The 22,473-nt window shown below is 38.0% G+C and overlaps 1 protein-coding gene across 1 annotated transcript in view; it reads left to right on the forward strand.

The window, feature by feature from the left end:
• The window catches only part of Dnah11 (dynein axonemal heavy chain 11), a 274,358-nt gene that overhangs the window by 206,195 nt on the left and 45,690 nt on the right, over positions 1 to 22,473 (forward strand). The window contains exons 61-64 of the mRNA XM_042685047.1: positions 214 to 348; positions 3,396 to 3,563; positions 7,826 to 8,067; positions 10,399 to 10,521. Coding sequence (XP_042540981.1) covers positions 214 to 348; positions 3,396 to 3,563; positions 7,826 to 8,067; positions 10,399 to 10,521 — 668 coding nt within the window. The remainder of the gene's footprint in view (positions 1 to 213; positions 349 to 3,395; positions 3,564 to 7,825; positions 8,068 to 10,398; positions 10,522 to 22,473) is intronic.

The raw sequence follows: 22,473 nt of genomic DNA on the forward strand, positions 1-22,473 counted from the left end.
ATCCTCTCAGTATGACCCAGCCATGGTGGCCCCAGTGGATTCATCCCCATTGTCTTCTCCTCCTTCTTCCTTATCATATACACAGTCCAAAGGCAAAGGAGAAAAAGGAGGTTTGCTCCATTTTCCTTAAGGTAACAGATGTTTTACAATGGCTGTAGTGTTTCAACTTTCACTAGAAATGACTCTAAAGGATTCATTTCAACTCTTATTCAGGATCTGGATCAAAACCTGAGCAGACTCACAGCTTCATTTGAAAAAGCAACAGCTGAGAAAGTCCGGTGCCAAGAGGAGGTGAACCAGACCAATAAAACCATTGAACTAGCCAACAGACTTGTCAGGGAACTAGAGGTAAGCAGATCTTTTCCTCTGGAACTCTCACTGACATAGACAAGCTTGTTCAGGCTTTATTATCATTCACTCTGAAGAGTGACTACATAAAAATGCAATTAACCATGTAAGGCCAGGTGCCAGGGACTCAGGTCTGTAATCCTAGCTTCTCAGGTAGCTGAGATCTAAGGATCACAATTTGAAACAAGTCCCTGCAGAAAAGACCTGGAGATGCCATAACCAAAATGATTGGTAAAAAGCTAGGCTAGGGGCATGATTCAAGTGGTAGAACAACAGCCAAGAGCCAAGTATGAGGCTCTGACAAAGAACCATACTGCACTTAGTAGGTTATCTATTTCCTTTTCTCCTCCTTTCTTTGAGGCTCTGCCTAAATAAAATTCCCATTACCACAAAGCATTCTCTTGGCTCCACAGGTGAGTGACTTAACTTGTCCTTTTGCACACAGGTATACACACACATGTGTAGCAAGCACACACCTAAGAGCTTCTCAAGAACAGGAACTTCATCTGCTTTGTGCATCTTGGCTTTAATAGATATTGGATGGATGGATGGATGGATAGACAGACAGATGAATGGATAGATGGATGGACGGATGGATGGATGAGGTTTTGGAGCCTCCTAGATTTAAAAATAATTCAGAAGCCTTTGAAAGCCCACTTTTTTAGTTGAGCTAAGAAATTTTGCCACTCCTATTTACAACCATCCCCACTTAGCACAGTGAGATATAAGTAGTTTTTACTGTTTACTATTTGTGAGGTTCCTGAGAAAAGGTCATATAACTAGACTATTTCAGAAATAAAATGTCGATTAGAATGTTATAGAATGTTACAGAACTCTAAAGTTTTATTGAGACAGAAGCAGGCTTTACCAGTTCCTCTAATCTACCCCATGATTCCCAAGGGCTTCACTTAACTCCTGCAGATTTGCACAATGAAATGGGGGGAGGCAATCCCTGTATGTTGTTAACTAGGAAAAAATATATATATTTGAAGGATTAATTGAAGGTGTCATATCTTTTCCTTCAAGGATAAATTCTTTCTGACTAGAACAGGAGACAGTTAACTTCTGAAAAGCATCAAGACTGATGATTTTGTCTATATAGCATTGACCTGGAAGCTGAGCCATTCAGACTAATAAATCAGGCAATTTATATTTAATCATTAACTAACTCCTGAGCTGAACAGCTGTTCAAAATTAGAAATGGGTCACCCCAGCCAGGATGACATTACAGGCAATCTATAATGCATTAGAATAAAATTATAGTGATTTTTAACTGTCTAGAAATTTATTACAGGACATGTTCCAACTCTTAAACCCTTGTTAGCCAGTGTCAGTAATGATTTATGTTGTGTGGGTGGTATAGTGAAATTATTGACTGTTTCAATAGCCAATAAGTCTATGTTTAGTAAATCTTCAGATTTCAAAACTGTTTTGGAGAATGAGGTGGGTGCACTTTATTGTATATCATTTACAAACAACAAAGGTGGAAGGTAGGCAAATGAGAGCTTTCTCTTGGAAATTAATGGATATATTATCTGTGACTCAGGAAGGGGGTTATACATTCTAAAAGAGAGAACCAGAGAGCTAAAATTCCTCAGTATTTAATTATGCAGCTAACTTGGGTGCTGATCTTTAAAAAGGAAAGCAACGAGACATGTCTTATGCTAATTTTATGATCACAGTGTCCAGGATATTGTGATGGTTCACAAGCAGCTGACATTCTAATCTAGTATGACACATGACATTAATGTTTTCTGTGGCTTTTTCTTTTTTCATGAGGAAAGAAAAATCCTGCAAGGTTCTTTTCTTATCCTATCAAACCACTGATTTTCTAGGCCCTGTTAACTTTCATATTCTTAAAATGTAGTATTACTTTTTAGCATGACTTGAAATAAGTCATTAGTAGACTACTTGTGGTTCAGTCAATCGTACATAGTTATTGTAGTTGTATTCAAATCCAATTTAAGGGCTTTACATAGTTAACCTCTAAGTCAGATTTTGAATGACCATCCCACTAGATAGGAGAACTTCAACAGACATTGAGTATACTGTCTTCAAGGCTAGTCATGTCCTGATTTTCATCTTTTTACACAGCTCATAGCTTCTTCCACTGATTTAATGATTATATAAGAAAAATAGCCTGAATTCATTCACTACCAGCATGATTATTGAATAGATTTGGGACAGATGATTCTCAGGTTTTAAGTTTAATAAATTAACATGAGTGATGTTTATCAATTTTCTTTGTCTGTAATCAGCCCATAGCCAATATGTGAGGGAAAATAATAATAACCTGGGGCAAACTGGTGCCATTGTGGAAAAGTGTGCAGAATGTAGAGCATCCAGGCTAACGTAACGAATCCCAATAGCTGAAGGCAAGGCAGGCTTGTGCCTGTCATCCCAGCTACTTGAGAGGCAGAGATGAGAAGGATCACAGTCAGATGTTGACTTGGACAAAAGAATCACCAAGATCCTATATGAAAAACAATTAGGGAAAAAACAGCATGTCGTAAACAGCAGAGCACTTGCCTAACAAGCACAAGTCTCTGAGTTCAAACCCCAGTACTTCCAAAAACTAATAATAGCCAGTGGGATAGCCATACCAGTAATCCCAGAACTCAGGAAACTGAGGGAAGAAGATGGTGAGTTGGAGGCCAACCTAGGCTACACAACATGAACACACATACATAGCACGTGTGTGCATGCGTGTGTGTGCACACACATATACACACACACACACACACACACAAAACTACCACTCATTCTTGACTTAAGCATTTGGCTCTCAGGATTAAGGTTAGGGTTACCCCACAGAATGGGGATGTCAGACAACTACTGTTAAATCAAACTGTACTGAAGAGACTGGGAGAACTACTTGGTGATTGTGGGTTTCAAACCTATGGTAGCTGATAGCAATCACACCAATCAGCTTCATTCTGGTCTTCCAGGAGGCCACAGCTTTACTCTGTACTATAAGGCAATTGCACTGAACCTTTGTGGAGCAGATATTTGCCCTGCAATTTCATGAGAGTAATTTTGTCACACAGTCAGAGAAAATTCGCTGGGGTCAGTCTATCAAGTCCTTTGAAATTCAAGAGAAGATGCTCTGTGGAGACGTTCTCCTTACAGCTGCTTTTGTGTCCTATGTTGGGCCCTTCACAAAGCAGTATCGCCAGGAATTGGTGGATTGCGAGTGGATTCCATTTCTTCAACAGACGGTAGGTTCAGATCCTCGACTTGTCAGTGTGTGGAAGCAACATACTAAAATGCCAATAACAAAACCACAAATATGGCAGGCACCTTCATGTGTTTCAATTTTTTCTTATTTTAATGATGATTTCAAGAGGCAAGTTAAAAAATAATCACATAGAATTGTACTTGGAAGGTATATTTTATAAAGATAACAAAAATTAATTTGTATTATTGTTATTCAATAGCTTGAGATTTTGCTGTCATACTAATCTGACAGATTATTTGTAGAGGATTTTCCAAAACTACTTTCAGATTAAATGTGTAGCTTTTTGTGTATAGATTTAAGAATAGCTTATTCTAAATTGGAAAACCCAAACCCATAAGCAAAGTAAAAGCAAATACTTGGAATCTTTGAAACTATCTCGTTTAAGATCCTCCTTGAACAACTGAATAGGAGATCAGACTACCTGACTTCCAGGCCTTGTTTTCCGGATGATGTGTACATCCTCGCTGGAGAAAAGAATCTCCAGTTAACCACCAGAAAACCGAAAGTAGAGTTGTGTCTCAAAGTGATGGAGTGTTAGCCTTGGGCAAAAGAGCTCAGGGACAGTGCTCAGGCCCTGAGTTCAAGCCCCACAACTGATACACACAGAACAATAATGTATATATGGTTCTAAAACTCTTTGTGTGTGTGTGGGAGGGGGGTGGACAGGCCCCTAGGGCTTGATCTCAGGGCCTGGCTGCTGTCCCTGAGCTGTTTTTGCTCAAGCCTAGTGCTCTATCACTTGAACTATAGCTCCACTTCTGGCTTTTGGGGTGGTTAATTGGAGATAAGAGTCTCATGGGATTTCCTGCCCAGGCTGGCAGGAAATGAACTATGATCCTCAGATCTTAGCCTCCTAAGTAGCTAAGATGACAGGCATGAGCCACTGGCACCGAGCTCTAAACTTCATTCTTACATTGAAGATTTCTTAAAAGATATTACCTCTTACATTTATTCTTGAAAAGCTATTCCAATAACAATTATCAAATATTTCATTGATTATTTCAGTATTTTAAATGTAAAAGCATATTTTATGTTTTGTTTTGTGCCAGTACTGGAACTTGAACAGAGCCCTTCCTTTAGCTTTTTTACTCAAGGCTTATTTACCACCATTTGAGCCACAGCTCCACTTCTAGCTTTTTGTTGGTTAATTGGAAATAAGAATCTTTGGATTTTCCTCATGGCTTTGAACCATGATCCTCAGATCTCAGATAGCTAAATATCTAGAATTACAGGCATGAGCCACAAACACCCTGCTTATTTAATGTTTTTATGATGAAATATGTATTTATGTAAGAGGATAAGGAATGCTGCTGAATTTCTCCAATTTTTATTGCATTGTGAGTTTCTAAAGTGTTGATTGTATACTTCTGTTACCTCTATTTTTCTCTGTCTCATCTCTAGCCTTGAGTCTTGTGTTTATCAGTCACCTATGACTACTTCATGCTGACAGTGGCCCTCCTTCTGTACTCATAGACATTAATGCAATATTCACATTTTCTCCAAAATTACTAAGGAAATTCACTTCATATTGTCATCTTGTTAGAATTCTCACTTTGAAGAAAGTATCAATAGTGTGAAGTTATGCTACCAGTCATTTTACTTTTTTTTTAAACTAGAAATGTTTTTTTAATGGGTCTTTAATTGCTGGTATGACATCATTTCTACATGTGTTTCTTCAAAGTTGCGCGTGAACTGATTTGTATTTTCCTACTTGTTGAAACAAACATGTTTTTATGAAGATGTCATTTTGCTTGGAAGAGATCATAAAATTAAAAATGATAAAAAGAAGTGAGTCATATCTGTATGAACATGTAGTTGGGTGGCTGTGGGAACTGAAGATGCTTAGCAATGCTAATTGATACCCAGAGTGTCACAACATTCAAAGCAAAATGGCAATTTTCTGATAATATATGCTAAATGTGTATTCAATTTAACCATGAACTTCTGTTTTACCAAGACCATGATTCTTCCCAGGGTAACCTTTGTCATCAGAGACCTCTCTCCTTTTCTCTTCAGTACACAACCACTAGTCAAATTGAACCAGACCCTAAAACATGTCCAGCCTATTTCTCCCACCTACTTCTAGCGTTGCTGAACTAAAGGAAGGAAATTACTCCCAATTGTGGATATGAAATCCCTCTGGCAGGTGGTTCTCTGCACCTAAGATGCCTGGCAGAAAGTGCTGTGTGAACCATAACAAGCGCTGGTCCTTGTGAGATTTGGGTTTCCATTGCGGAGTTGCTTCTGTGCTTCTATTTCCAGATTGACTTGGGCTGACGTTGGAAGGAGGTATCCTATCCAGGTGGACATGTAGTAAGTAGGTTGGCAGTAAGAGCTAAAGGTGCTGAACAATGCTAACTTTAATTTTCTAGTTTTGTCCCCATAAGAAGCAACTGTTATTGTTTCTTCCCAATATATAATAGGGTGTTTTCTGTAGGGAGCCATCTTTGAGGTGCATTTGCCTTGTCAGTAGGGTGTCCTACGGGTTCTAATGGTTTATAAACAAACTACTTAACAAGTGACTACAATCTGTGTGATTTATAAATCTTTAAACCAAACGTGTCATTTATTGATGACCTGTGGACCTATTTAAGGTGACCTTGGAAGGAACTCTATAAGAAAACCCTAAGAGACAACAATCTTTAATGTTTTCTCAGAAACACATAATTTTAAATTATATGCTAGGGGCTAGGAAAAAAGACATGGAGATTTATTGTTTATTAGATATAATTTCCACATAGGAAGACAAAAAGTTCTGGAGAAGGAGAGTGTGCACATTGTGAGTGTGTTTAATGGTATTGAACTATACACTTAAGATTGTCACCATGACAAATGTTATCATGTATAACTTTCCACAATAAAAAGGACCTATGAATAAAAAAGAACCTAGGGTAACAATCTAGGAGTCCTAAGGCTGTTTGTTAGAGCATTACACATGAAAAAGGCAAGAGAGGTACATGGAATTTCAGGCTTCCATGATGAAATAATTTCATGGAACTGAATATGTGATTCAGTTGGTAGAAAGCTAATCTTGAGGGGAAAAAGCCAAATAAGAGTACACAGACCTTGAGTTCAAGCCCCAGTATCATCACATACACCAAAAAGAAGTAATTTCCTATTATTATGAGATCTAGAACAACAATGACTATAATAGTATAAGTAAAGTTCTAAAACTTTATTTTAAAGTAGTCCTAACATTAATGCTATTTTTTAGTGCCAGTTACTAGATTTTATTCATATTGAAATGGCTTTATTTATGAAACTAGGTTTCACTGACCAGACAAAAGAAGGGGTGGATTTGGGTAATTTGTTTCTGAATTCCCAATGTTCTACTCTGCATAGAGTAGGTATTCAAGAAATCCGAGCTGTTAAATTTTGGGAGATGTACAGAGGTCCCTTATTTGAGTCCTTTTAGCTTCAGAAGTCAAAGGTATTCAATGGTTTCAAGTTTTGTTAAATAGAACTTGAAAATAAAAACTACACATCCTTTGCTAACAGAAGGACACTTCTTCTAAAAGTCCAAATGATTTGTGTGTGTGTAATAATGTTATATATTTATTTTAAATATATTATAAATATATTGTTATATATTTAAAATAAGTTTATAAGTCTCCCATTTGATTGTTCTCTTTCTCTTTAGTTCTTCTCTTTCTTCTTCCTTCTCTCTTTCTGCTCATCTGTCTATCAAAAACTCACTTTGCAATGCTCAAGGCCCAGGCAATTCTTTCTGAGAATAGAGGTCATGTTCTGAGTTCCTCAGATCAGCAGATTGCTTCATTACCCCATCCTGGGAAATCCATGCCTGTAGTGTTGCCCTGTGGAAACAGAGGACATGCCTTAACCACATACTACATTTACCATTGCTTATGTGGAGTGAGTGGTTGCTCCATCAGTAAATAAGTATCTGGGCCCTGCCATTTTCCCCGGGACCTAAATTCTCTCTCAATTTGTTAAAACAGTTACAGATGTTTAGGACAAAGTTCCTTTCAGGAAAGCCAAATCGATGGAGTTAATAAACTAGATTTTGAGTGCCACAGTTGACACGATTCTGAATACTGGATCTATCAGGTGCAATAGTCTTTCATGGTACAAGCTGTACTTAGCTTCTGAGAATCTGTAGATATTTGGCATGCATTCTCCTCGAATCACTTTCTCTTGGCTTTGGCTTCATTTTCTTTTCTACCTTGCTGCATCTTCTTCCCCTGCTGCACTGCCAGTTTATTGCATTCAACTTTGATTTTGAAGGTTGCCATCCCAATCACGGAGGGCCTGGACTTGATTGCCATGTTGACAGATGATGCTACCATTGCCACCTGGAATAACGCAGGGCTGCCCAGCGACAGAATGTCAACCGAAAATGCTGTCATCCTAACACACTGCAAGCGCTGGCCCCTGATGATAGATCCTCAACAACAGGGAATTAAGTGGATCAAGAATAAATATGGAACTGACCTGAAAGTCACACATTTAGGCCAGAAAGGGTATGTAAATTCCCAAGGGATTGGTTTGGTGTTAGGCTATTAGGAAGTGGGTCTGATTTCTAAAGTCTTGCATTTGTGAGAGATCTTCACCATTTTGAAATTTTGCAGTTTGGTGCCCCTTATTTACTTACCTGCTCAGTTTTCACACACTATCTCAGTTATAAAGGTATTTTGTGTCAGGCAACATCCAAATGATGAAAAAAATCAGATTAAAGATTTGCACAAACATTGTATCTAAGAGAAAAGAGAGGTATATTTTCTAATGATAAAAGTGGAAATACAGGGGCTGGGAAGGTGGCTCAATGGTAGAGCGCTTGCCTTGCATGCATGAGGCCCTGGGTTCGATTCCTCAGCCCCACATAAGCAGAAAAAAAAAAGCCGGAAGTGGTGCTATGGCTCAAGTGGTAGAGTGCTAGCCTTGAGCTGAAGAGCTGAGGGACAGCGCCCAGGCCCAGAGTTCAGGCCCCACGACCGGACCCCCCCCCCAAAAAAAAAAGCACATTCCTTATTTAGAGTGTTTGGTAAATGGTACCCTAACAAGAATAACTGCATTCACAGGTTCACTGAAGCTCATACTTCTGTCTCTGAATATATTCTGTGCCTGTAGTAAGACCTCAGTATGTTACAGATCCAACCTTGAAAGCCTGACCTCTTAGTCATTGATCACTTTAAAAAAATTATTTTATTGTAAAGGTGTTGTATAGAGGGGATTACGGTTATATAAGTCCAGTAATGAGTACATTTCCTTTTAAATAATGTCACCTCTTCCTCCTTTCTCCCAGTGTTTGCCTCCTGATGCCTCTCCCCCACAAGCTGTATATTTCATTTTCAACACTGTCTAGTGACTATCACTGCTGCATTTGTTCACCCTTTCTCCCACCATTTCTGTACTCACCCTTACCCTCTCCAAAGAAGATAAGCTTACATACAAGACAAAAGGATCAGAAAAATAGCAACAAAGGAGAAAAACAAAACAACAAAAAGCAAAATAACAAAAAACCTTGGAGATAAACACTACTCAGAAAAAATTATATTAAGTGAAGTAAGCTGGACCCAAGAAAACATAGGTTACATAGTTTCACTCATTTGTAGTAATCAGAATGTGCCTATATATCTACAAGTAAACACAATGGATGGTGAAAAATAAAAAATTAAACTTGGCCATAATAAGTTAAACAAGACTCTAAACATTCTCACAGACCAAAGGATTCTCTTAGGAGAGGATCACAAAGGCTCAATAGCTATATGCACATGATCATGTATCACTTTTGAGCACTGAGTCTACTCAGACTCTCTGTCACTGGATCCTTTGAGGGATAAAGAGCTGTCCTGTGCAAAGTTGGTGTTCATTTAATGCTAAGTAAAGTAATTCTTGGGCCTGCTTTTATTTCACTTGACTCCATTTTTGCACTTAAAGCAAAATAAGGAGAGACTCCTTTTGGAGAGTAAGAATGAAATAAAATGATAATTCACCATTAATCATGTCTGATCTTAATTTAAGAGTAAAAGACTGATAAAACAAAGCATTTAATTTTAATTGTTACCTAAAAAGGACCCAGTAGTACTGGAAATGTCACTCTAAGGGTAGAGCACTTGCCTAAAAAGAACAAGGAAGCCAGGCACTGGTGGCTCACGCCTATAATCCTAGCTACTCAGGAGGATAAGATCTGAGGATTGTGGTTTCAAGCCAGCCTAGGCAGTAAAGTCTGTGAAACTCTTATCTCTAGTTAAATCACAGAAAAAGCCGAAAGTGATTCTTTGGCTCAAGTAGTACAGTGCCAGCTTTGAGCAAAAGGAGCTCAAGGACAACACCCAGGCCCCAGTGTCCAAGCCTCAGGATCAGAAAAAAATAAAAAGAACAAGGACCTGACTTTGATCTCAAATACTGCAAATAATAACAAAACAATAGCAATAATAGTAATAAAGTAATCATTAGCCAGTTATGTAGTATACACTTCTAATCCCAGCACCCAAGACATGATAACAAAAAGGTGTGTGAGAGGCCACCTTGGGCTACAGAGAGTCTATCTCAAAAAGGGAGTGAGACACTGAATAAATCTGAATTTATAATACTGAGCTATTTACACTATTTCAACCATTGGTTATTACTAAAAGCAACTAATTAACACTTGGAAAATATGACAGCAAAATTGTCTTAAATCTGCTCTCTCATTTCTGTTTAATCTAAATTGTTAGAGAAAAATATGACTTCTCCATGTTTCTCCCATTTAAAATTTCCACGTTAAATAAAATTGAATCTGATAAATAATTCTGAACAGTTTTCCTATGCTTATTTACATTTGATGATCTCATTCCACTCTGAATTCGAAGGTTCTTGCAAGCCATTGAAACAGCTTTGGCCTTTGGCGATGTCATCTTAATTGAAAATCTTGAGGAGACAATAGATCCAGTACTCGATCCACTGCTTGGCAGGAACACAATTAAAAAAGGAAAGTAAGTGCTCTTGATTTTTTTATGCTATATTTCATGCTAAGTGGGTTTGATCACCAGTATCTGGTTCTCGGTCTCATTGTCAAGCCTCTCCATTCCATGGTGCCTGTACTCCAAGACCAAGCTAACCTCAACATGAGCCAACTTAACATAATTTATGACCCATGACCCAGACCCAGACTATTTAAATTTTGGACTTAGGTTTGTTTTACATAGTTCTTCACTTTCTCACTGCCACTGATCTGAGAATAATTGCCTCATAGTTCATTGTTACATTAGTATGTCTCCAACTTCAGTAATTCCCAAAATATCTTGAGCATCTTAGCTTTATTTGCATATCATGTATATGCTTATTTACTAAAATTTTTAAGGTAGATGTTAAATTGTTACTAGTTCTTTTAGTCAGCATCTCCCTAATGGCGGCATCCACCATCATATGCCAGTTCTATTTAATATACTTAAAATATGTATGAGTATTAAAGGGGGAGGGGTGGATTAGCACTGGACCCTAAAACAATCCCCAGACTAGCATAGTGGATTCTCAACAACATCATGCCTCACCTACTGTTAGTTCCATGTGACTGTCCAAATGGATCATTCCCCTGTGATACCACAGTATCAAGGGTCTTCTTCCAGGGTCATTGAAGCCTTTTGTTTTTTTTTTTGGTCTGGTCGTGGGGCCTGAACTCTGGGTCTGGGCACTGTCCCCCAGCTCAAGGCTCAAGGCTAGCGCTCTACCGCTTGAGGCACAGGGCCACTTCCAGCTTTTTTCTTTTTGCTTATGTGATGCTGAGGAATCAAACCCAGGGCCTCATGCATGCAAAGCACGCGCTCTACCACTGAGCCACCTTTCCAGCCCCCCCCTTTTTTTTTTTTTGGTCAGTAGTGGGGCTTGAACTCTGGGCTTGGGCGCTGTCCCTGCACTTTTCAGCTTAAGGTGAGTGCTCTACTGCTTGAACCACAGCACCACTTCCAGTTTTCTAGTGGTTTGTTGGAGATAAGAGTCTTATAGACTTTCCTGCCTGGACTGGCTTTGAACCTCGATCCTCAGCTCTCAGCCTCCTGAATAGCTAGGATTACAGGTGAGTAGGGCACCGGAATAGCTAGGATACAGGTGAGTAGGGCACATGGTATAACAGTGAAAACTGTTATACCATGGGGTTATACCATGGGGGAAGAACATATAAAAGAAACAAAAAAAATCACGTAGTACAAGTACATTAAAATGACAGCAAGAAAGATGAAACCTCTTGTGTCCCTATCTTGGGGTTCATTTCACTTAGCATCATCTTATATGGCCATATATACATAGCTTTTGACCTTTTCTGCTTGTCCTAGGCATATACTAGATATAATTTTTTTCAAGTCTCCATTTCCTAACAAATGGGATGGTATCATTCTTTCTGATGGAGGCATTGAAGCCATTTTCAAGGAATCATCAAGTCATTTTTCTATGAGTATGTGATCAGGGACAGCTTTTACATGTTTATCAGAGCTGGACAGACTCTGGCACTCCAAAGGTTGCTTGGCTTCTGCAGTCCAAGAAATCAACAATCATTGAACTTCATTCAATTTTATATTCTTTTTTTATTTTGATTTGTTTTCCTTTTTATTCTGTTTTTAATTCCCTAGGTATAATTTTAAAACTTCCCCAAACTCTTCTTCCTTTACACCCACTCTGTCTCTGAGGTAACTCCTTTGTCATCGTTAGATTATGCCTGTCAACTGTAAGTGGAAATGTCCCACTTAAGGGTGACTAGTTTCTAAGTCTCCAACCAATTACTGTAGTATTATATGACTCCCAAGTAAATCCATTTAGAGTAACTGACAACTTATAATTGCTTAATAAACCAAAATTTACGCAGACCTACATTTAGAACAACCTAATAAGCTGCTTGACAAACTGCATCTCTTCACACAAATATAATTGTAGCTGTGTCTGATGTGTTAAAAATATAGTGTAAAATCTTGAATGTCACTAACTTGAAATACTTGTTATTAAGGCTCTGATTTTATTATAAAGACCTAAGGGGTGTTTTTTGATCAGGAAAACGTGTATTCTCTGAGATTTAACTTCAACTTTCAACAACACAATTTATGTGAAGAAATTTAATGATTCTCTATCATATTTATTTGTATATTCTAAAAATTCCCAAACTGATCAGTTTAAGTCATGATTTTTCCCAATGTGGATCTAGTTAAGTATCTGAGTTTCCAGAAGTCTCTGATTTTAAACAAAGTTTACAGTGCACATCCAGTCTCATCTAATATCTATCCAAAATAATTAATTACAAAATGTTATTCAGTGAATATGTACTCTGTGTTAAATCGTATAGCCCTAATCGTATCACTTTGGCATTTTTTTAAAACCCAGGAAATTTAAGATTCTCTGTAAGAATATAATAAATACTTTTTATTACATGAAGTTATTATTGTGATAATCCTGACTACTTCATGTCATATGTGGGAACCATTTATTTGAAAGTGAATTTTAACACTATTTCTCTGCTTTAACCTGCTTTTCTTTCCCGTGCAGAAGATTTTAATATCTTTACCCCACTACTGTCAATGCTAAAGGAGTTTTTATATATCTTGTCAGTCACTAACCAAACCTCTGAGAGTTGCTGGTGTCAGGCAGAGCACTGGGGTCTGCAGACACTAAGCATGATAAGGAACAGGCACTGCACTTAAGGAACACGTCAGTTTACTTCCTTGGTAGATTCATAAACAATAGGAGATTGTGATAGAAGTGTACATGAGAAAGAATTGTCATTTTCACAGTGGAGACTTAAAAAAAGCTTTATGGAAAAAATTACATTTGATTGCATTTATAGTTAACTAGAATCTCAAAAGAACAGTGGGCACCTGTGAGGTAGACAAGTAGAAGAGAATCCTAAACACAGAACACTCGTTCCAAACAGCAACACGCATGAAACACCCCTGCAGTACCAGAGAACAATTCAAATCCAGTTGGATGAGGAGGAGCAGACAGATTAGAAGAGATGAGACTGGAGAGGTAAACAGGACTTCTGTAGCCAACCCATAGTTGGCTTTCCCTCTGGATGGATCATTCTGTCCCCAAACATATTCAAAGGCCAAATTTCTATCAGTTGTCCTAGTTGACAAGACCCATTGTTTTCATTAAAGAGCTGCAGAATCCCCCTACTTTCATAGAGAAACCTAAGGAGGGAAGCTAGAGAAGATTCTTAACGTACAGAAAAAGAAGGCAATACCATTTGCCTTTGGGGAAGCCCACACTGTTGTATTGATAGAAGGATCTTGGGCCTGCAGCCAGTGTCCAGTTAGCAAATTATTGCAGGTACTCAACTGATGCATGATGGAGCCTAAATAGACACAGTGACAGGAAGATACAGGAGCACAAACCAAAAGGAGATTAAGGAGTTAATGCCATCAGCTCATGGTTATTGATTAGATATTATTGGTAGGGAAAAGGGAAGACTCAAGGGTAATCACCCAGTCTTCTACCAAGTAAATACTGATGTGATTTATGGAAGAACATGAACAGTGTAGGAAGAGGAGATGATTTTCCTTGTTAGACAATGAAAGATGGAGGTATTTTTTTAAACACCCAATCCCCAAAAGATTTTATACTCTGAATTGTAATAGCCAAAAGGTAGAATATTTGCACCATCAGCTTTAAATGGAAGGCCAAATGGTTTTCTAAAATGTTCTCTAAGTGGATTTGCTCATTGGTACTATGTAAGTGTTAAGTAGTCAGAAAATTGAATTAGGAAACTTCACTCTTCAGCTGTTTTTGAAATCTATATTCATACTGTGAGCCACCTCTTCCTGTGAGGAACCAGCCTCACTTCTTGTTTTTTTCTACTCTTATTTTTGAATGAAAATAAAAATGAGATATTTTATGTTTAAAAATAGCTTGGTTTATAATCTTATGTATTTGAAATGTAAATTTAAAGCGAAATAAATGTTTTTCGGTTTGTTCATTTATCTTGTTTTTAAAACAAATTTAAAAAATTATACATGTGTAAACTAGAAGGGGAATATGGAAAAAATAAGACTAGCTCTGATAGAAATAGGGACTATTTTTCTTTGTTTAATGCAACAAATAAAAAATGGAGAAAATGTGGGGGCTGGGGCAGATGGCTCAGTGGTAAAATGCTTGCCTCACATGCATGAGGCCCTGGGTTGGATTCCTCAGCACCACATGAACAGAAAAGTCTGGAAGTGTCACGATGGCTCAAGGGGTAGAGCGCTAGCCTTGAGCTGCAGAGCTCAGGGACAGCCCTGGCCTAGAGTTCAAGCCCCACGACCGAAAAAAAAAAAAAAGGAGAACATGCAAAAGAAAATTAATGGGAAAATGTTATTATGGTTGTATTTAGTGGTGATACCCATTTGCAATGTTTTAGCAAGATCAGAAAAATTATTGGCTTTCCCTTGGTCCCATCCCAAACAAATTCATGTTTGTCAGCTTTTCCAATAGATCTCTTCATTTCAGTCTTCTTTTTTTTTATTTTTATTGTGAAAATACTGTAAAGAGGGGTTACAATTACATGGGCAAGGTAATGAGTACATTTCTTATCAAGCATTGTTGCCTCCTCCTTTGTTTCCCCTTTAGTCTTTAGCACTGAACATGTTGCTAGATTTTCTGTCCTTGTGGAATGCTCTATACAGTTAACTATGGGGATTACGGATCCATTTTCTTTCATGTTATAAAGGTAAGGCAGTACTGAAAGAAGAAAGGTGGGAAGAACGTGTCCCTTACAAAGATTGTAAAGCTGTAGATTCTTCTACAGTCCCTTTATTGCATTCCTTAAATACATGTGGAATACTCACTGTGATAGTCCCGCTAAAAACTCATGTACCTCAATCCCTGTTGTCTCTGTATTTGATTCCAATGTCCTCATCTTGTATATACATTTTTTTTTCTAATTTTGAGAGGGGAAGGGAAATAAGAAAATGCTGAAACAAGGATTCAGGATGACCCATTGTAACAATGAGATGTACAAGACAGTATGTTGAGGGCTGGGAAGGTGGCTCAGTGGTAGAGTGCTTGCCTTGCATGCATGAGGCCCTGGGTTCCATTCCTAAGCACCACATAAGAAAAAAGAAAAAAGCCGGAAGTGGCACTGTGGCTCAAGTGGTAGAGCGCTAGCCTTGAGCTGAAGAGCTAAGGGACAGCGCCCAGGCCCAGAGTTCAGGCCCCACAACTGGACCTCCCCCCCCCCCCCACACACACACAAAAAGACAGTATGTTGAAAACTAACTTTGTGTGTGGTGGGGAGGTTGGGGAGGTCCGGAGGGAAGGGATGGTAGGGGAAAAACAAAGGAGGGTGTAACACTGCTCGATAGGAAATGGACTCATTACCTTGCTCATGTAACTTTAACCCCTCTGTAAAGCATCTTTACAATAAAAAAAATATTAAGAAAAATACTCACGTACCTGGGGAAGTTTTCAACTATTAATAGTGGTTTTGTTTACTCTGGTTGTTTATTTGAGGGTCCTTTTTAAAAAGCCACTGTCTGTTTATTCTGCCTAATAATGAATGTCTGAGAAATGCTTGTGATAGATATCACATATTCCAAAAGTTGAAGTTCATTAATAATTGGGATGTTGTGGAATATGAGGTAATGAATACTAATTACTCCTTTCATGTCTGACAGCTCCCTGAGGACCAATAGATCAGCCCAGACTTTAATTTGGTTCGAGTAATGGTTTCATCAATAGTGCATTAAATCTGTGTTTGAGGAGATATACAGTTGAACCTGACCCACACAGTGGATACCTCTGTCATAAAATGGCCACAGGCTGATAGCAGCTATGTAATTACAAATAATTAAATTCACCAAACCCTAGACAATCCTAATTTTAAATAAAATATATCTTATATCAATCGACAGAAAACATATCTGGGAAGATTTATCAGCATGTACTTTTTCCAAAACAATTACACTAGCATACATATTCAAGAAGTTGTTCATCTGAAAAGCATCTTTATAAAATTATCTCTCTTTAATCTTTCAAACATCCTCCAAATATTAAAGAAATGATTTTTGAACTTTAATCTTAACTGGAGTGAACATACTGCATAATGAATTTCACTTGTTTCTCAGAATATAAATATTCTGAAAGGTGATTCCTACTTAATTGTGCATTTACTTGTCATTTGGTTATTCTAACAGTCATCTTTAGCACACCCTAAAAATATACTTAAAGTTGGCTAATAGGAATATTAGCCATTTGATATAAAATTTCATTTTTATAGAATTAATACAGTAAACATTTGTAAACGTTTTATAGTGACTAGGTTTCCTTAAAGTTGTGTAAAGATTAATAAGAATTGCTTTCAGTTAACAAGCTTCTAGTTTATGAACTGTTATTAGGTTGCTCTTCTTGGCATTGTGCCACATGATTGTATTATGGTTGATTGCAGATCTGTGTGAATGCAGTCCTGTGGATCTTAAGATAGATCATGGTAAACCCCATAGTGTGATAGAATGGACACTCATGAACTGCAAACTATTTTAAAGGAACCCCAGAGGTATTTAGTTCTCTTGGCATCCTTGTAGGTCAGATTCTTGAAGGTCATTCATGCTCTAATACATGGTAGTCAGCATTCTAGTCTTTCCTAAACTCAAAACTTTATGAACAGAAAAACAAGCTTTTCTATTCCTAAATTCAATGCACATATTAAAAAAGTGTTACATCTACTGCCTTCTCAGCTTTACCATGGTCTTGGTAACAGTTGTTTGACTTTATCTGAAAATAAATATCAAACCAGACCATGGATGAAGAACCTTAGTATTCTTTCCTTTTCTTCAAAAAAAAAAAAAAAGCAAATTTTAGCTGAGCACTAGTGGCAGGTAGGCCTAGCTAATCAGAAGGCTGAGATCTGAGGATTTGTCTTTATCCAGGAAAGTCTGAGACTCCTATGGCTAATTAACCACCAAAAAGCTAGATATGGAGATGTGACTCAAATGGTAGAGTGCCAGCTTTGAGCAAAAAAGCTAAGGGACAGCATTTGGTCCCTGAGTTCAAAGAGGAGGAGGAAGGGAAGAGGAGGAGGAGAAGAAAAGATTAAATGGACTCAGAATTTCTTTGTGTTTGATATCATGCCATGGTATTTAAATGTACTGGAATGAGTGTGTGTGTGTGTGTGTGTGTGTGTGTGTGTGTGTGTGTGTGTGTGTGTGTGTGTGTGTGTGTGTGTGTGTGTGTGTGTGTGTGTGTGTGTGTGTGTGTGTGTGTGTGTGTGTGTGTGTGTGTGTGTGTGTGTGTGTGTGAGACAGGGAAATTCCTGCTGTGATTTTCTATCTTGGCTCTCTTCTCTGTACAGAGTTCTGAAACAGCAGCTTAAAAAATTTTTTAATCCTAATTGAAGTTTGCTTTTATCTTAGAAGGATATGTCGGTTATATTAACCGTATGAAGCAGTAAGACAATTAACTCATTTCCATTGAGGACTCCTTCCTTCCTTTCCCTCAACGTCTTGCCAGCTGTGCAGCTTTCAGCCAAAACCTTTCTTGACAAACCCCGTTTGACCAACTTGCATAGCCCTTCCTGCTGGGGTTGCTAAGTGACAGCTTCCCTCTTGCTGCTGGGCTCACCTGAGCTTTTTGGCTACACTCAGCCATAGCTGTGGGAGCTCACAAGTCTAACCTAGCAGCTTTTAATTTTAAACAGCAGGATGTGCTGTAAGGCTTTTAGATGTCCATTGAAAAGTTGATTTCTTCTCTGGAATTTGGTTCTCCCTCCCCCAGCTGGTGGGACTATATTATTTACTTACCCTAAACCCACCTACTACCTCTTTACCTGACAACTGGTACTAAAAAGCCCCCACAGTGGAATTCCTTGTATTTCGAGAACATGTTAGCTATCCGAACTGTTGACATTAAAGTGAGAGTCTCTAATAGAATAATAGTACAGATCTTTAGATATCTCTCTAAATCTTAAATTTTACAAATCTTTTAAAAGTCTTACTGCAAACATTCCAGGTAAAGAATTCCCAGTGTCCTAGTAGGACATTGATCTGCTCTTGTAAGTTGGTTTTTCTTCTAAATGGAGTGTCTGGTCTTCCATGATTAACTTTGGATGGCCATAAAAAATACAAATGGCATTTGTTCTGGTACTCAGAGTAAATGGTTCTAATCGCTAGAGATATTCTCTTAAGTTTTTATGATCCCAAACATATTATTTTCAACAATAGTAACTACACTGTCTGGAGAACATTTTTAGTAAGAGTCTTCCTTAGTTTCCAGCTAGTCATTCTAGAAGAAAGAAGTCCAGACTAAATACATCTTTTCATGCCAAAATACTTTTTGCCTAGGTTTTGAGTAAAGTTTTAAATAATTTTTCATATTCTCAGTATAATTGATTTTTATGAAAATCTAGCATATAAAACTGAATTTTATAAACATGATATATATGAAGGCAAGCTAAACAAAAATACAATTTATACATATTTGATAAGCATCTTATAGACTGTTAAATATCAGTAACAACTGGGAAAGAGAATGGGGCGGGGTAGGGACAGTAACAAAGAAGTTGGGATTGATTGGAATGTCTTGTAAACATATGTGGGAAGGTCACATAAAATTGTCCTGAATTTCATTTTAATTTTCCGTTTTCATTTTAAGGTTATCTTTTAAATAGCTGTACATCCAGGCTTCACTTTAGCATTTTACTTTATGCATTTAGTGCCTCTGGACCAATGTCACCCTTCAACCTCCTCCATCATCTCTCCCAACCCCACCCACCCCCTCAAGTTCATCTGCTTCCATTTTCATATATGAACATAGATTATCATGACTGTATTCACCCACTCTATCTCTCCCTTCCTCCCCTGCTTCTGACAAAGCATGTTTCAGTAAAAGCGGAATTGTAAAGGTTAATAGGTATGACTGTCATTATTATAAAAAATAATTGATTTTGCTAAATATTGTCTTCTATCTCTGAAAGCCAGGAGGTACAAAACTTTGGTATAAATTAAATGACTTATTTTTTCTATTTTTAATTTATTATTTATAGAATTTCAAGTTAACACTGGAGAAATCAATGTTAATCCAATTTTTTCCTTCTGAAAGGAAATTTATTTTGGAAATTTTTCAGATTTTACAAATTCTTGGAAGCACCACAAAGTATATATGAAAAATGTTAATGCTAAAATTAAACCACATTTAAGGAGAACAGTATCTTTTCTCCAATTTTACATGAACTCACTTCATATTCAAATAAAGGAAGATTTCTAGAAAATTGTTTTTGAAGTCTTCCATTGCTTACAGTTTCTCAAAAATGTAAAAACAATATTTTACTAAATCCTTTAAAGCTGAACTTCAAATCACATTGAAGATTTCTGGTGATAGCCTATTTTTACATTAGTACATTTTACATAGAAATAACATGGAAACATTGTACAGCTATGTAATTACAAATAATTAAATTCACCAAACTCTATACAATTCTAATTTTAAGTAAAATATATCTTATATCAATCAACAGAAAACATATCTGGGAAGATTTACCAATATGTACTTTTCCCAAAACAATTATACTAGCCAACATATTCAAGAAGTTGCTCATCTGAAAAGCATCTTTATAAAATTATCTTTCTTTAATCTTTCAAATTTCCCACAAATATTATAGAAGTGATTTTTCCATTTATCATACTTTCTGGAACACACAAAACAGATTAGAATTTCCTAGACAGGAGCTTTACTGAAACACTGGGTCATGTTCCCAGGCTTCCTCTGTAACAGTCATTTATGGGGCTGGAAACCCTAGCCTGGGACTGTGAACCAATGTTTCAGGAATGTTCCTGGTATGGGAAAGTATGTGTCCCAGAAAATTTTTTTGGGGGGGAGGGGGTCCAGTCATGGGGCCTGAACTCTAGGCCTGGTCACTGTCCTTCAGCTCTTCAGCTCAAGGCTAGCACTCTACCACTTGAACCACAGCGCTACTTCTGGCTTTTTTCTTTTTTGTTTATGTGGTGCTGAGGAATTGAACCCAGGGCCTCATGCATGCAAGGCAAGCGCTCTACCACTGAGCCACCTTCCCAGCCCCTGTCCCAGAAATTTTAAGTGAGGAAAAACTTCAGATATAATTTTCTAGAATTTCCCATTTACTAAGATGTTAATGGCAGCCAGTACACTAGTTAGATTCTAGACACTTCAATAATGCCCTATTCTATAGAATCAATGTTATATGGCTAAAACAATTCCTAAGAAAAATTTCAAAATGATCATCTATGGCAGAAATTTTCCATTATCTTCAAAAGACTTCCTCACAGAGGAATTTCTGTGAATATCTGTTCCAGGTCTAATTTCGTAAGTAGTCATAGGAAATACTTTAGATTCTTTCATGCCTTGCTGTTTTTTGAATAGTTTTGTGGTGTTTTGAGCACTTTCTTTTGAGCAGTCTTTTAGGCTAGTTTTCCCACACTAACATTTGTCTACTGTTGTTTTACCTTGTCTATTTTGAGACAAAGCCCTTGAGAGCAAACCTGCCTGGAAATTCCTGATTGTGTCTTCTGTCTTCTCATTTGACAGGCTCTCAGCTGTTTAATGCCTAGTCCACACAATTTTAGAAGTTGTCTTTTTCATAGCAGTTCTCCCAAGTTCATTCCATTTCTGAGCAAATCTATCATTGTGGGTTTTCTCATCCTGTGATGCCTGTACATTTGTATCAGGTACCTCCTTTGGTTGAAAAGTGTGACTGGTTGTTGTTAAGTGGTTTGGCATCTCCAGCTGGAGTCTTTTACAAATGTTGAAGTATTGTTCTTTAGGGTCCATAGTTGACCTCATAGTTTGATCTTGACTTCTGTCTCCCTTCTATCTCGCCATAATTTGAAAAAAAATCCTTCAGTGGCTCATCATGGATGTGAGTAAATACTCAGTAAAGGATGTATGATGCCCTTAAATAACAAGTGTTTATGTAGTTGCTTTCTGTTTTCTTTAAGCTGTTCTTGATGGACTTGAATTTTTGTTTCCCAAATGTGTATCTTTGTAGGTGCCTCCACTATCTTCCCTTTTAAGTTATCTTTAAACAGTTTTGGTAAGTACTCTATTTGGGAGGAAAATTTATTTTGTTTGCCTGTATTTAGTGCCTGTGAATGACATCTGGGGCAATCCTGAAGTGTGTCCGTAGAATTCACATGTTCACCTGGGCATATCAGTTGTTCACTCAAGCTAACTGCCATGCTCCTGTCCCAGGACACAATTCTAGCCATTCACTGCTGCCAACTTTCTGGCCCAGATGTCACTGCCAAAGCAGGCAAAATGGAAGATGGCAATGAAAAGGGATCGGGTGATGCTGGTAGACAGAGGAATCCAATTGAAGAGATGAGCTAGACACTCCAAGGCCAGAGAGTAGATATACTCACTTTCCATGTCGAAGATGGGGATAGGCTGATTCAACAATTTGGCTGAGCGCTTTGCAACAGGTCACTTTGTAAATCACTACTTTCTCCTTAAGTCAGGGATAGTGATAGGGCTGGCAGCAGTCATACTATGTTTGTCCTAGTCTCCTAAGATACCTGTCAGGAGCCCAAGCAGATCTCACCTGGTCCAGCTGCAGTTTCTATAACTCCTCCTTCCAAGCCACACTGAGGTCCTCACAGGAACAAGCTAGTTCTTCTGGAGTGGTCTTCAACATGATCAGCCAAAAGGGTCCTCACCACAGGGGTCTAGTTCAACCATAAAATGTTAAAAATTAGGATGTGAGAGCCATCTGGTTATGACATCTGTTACCCCATTGATCACCAGGGTTGACTGGGCTGATCTGGCTGACTAGGTCAGTGTCCCCTTCGTCCCTCACGGCTCCCTGTGCGTCCCTCCTGAAGCTGCGCGCTCCGTTGAAGAGGACGACCATCCTAGATAGAGGAGGACCAGTTTTCATTCAAGGGTATATGAGTAGCTACACTCCCCTGATAGAACCTCCAAATAAGCTCTCAACATGTTAAAATTGTCTTAGTCTAGCAGCA

The sequence above is a fragment of the Dipodomys spectabilis genome, unplaced genomic scaffold, assembly GCF_019054845.1.
Source record: "Dipodomys spectabilis isolate Male_0828 unplaced genomic scaffold, ASM1905484v1 ptg000092l, whole genome shotgun sequence".
NCBI classification, from domain to species: domain Eukaryota; kingdom Metazoa; phylum Chordata; class Mammalia; order Rodentia; family Heteromyidae; genus Dipodomys; species Dipodomys spectabilis.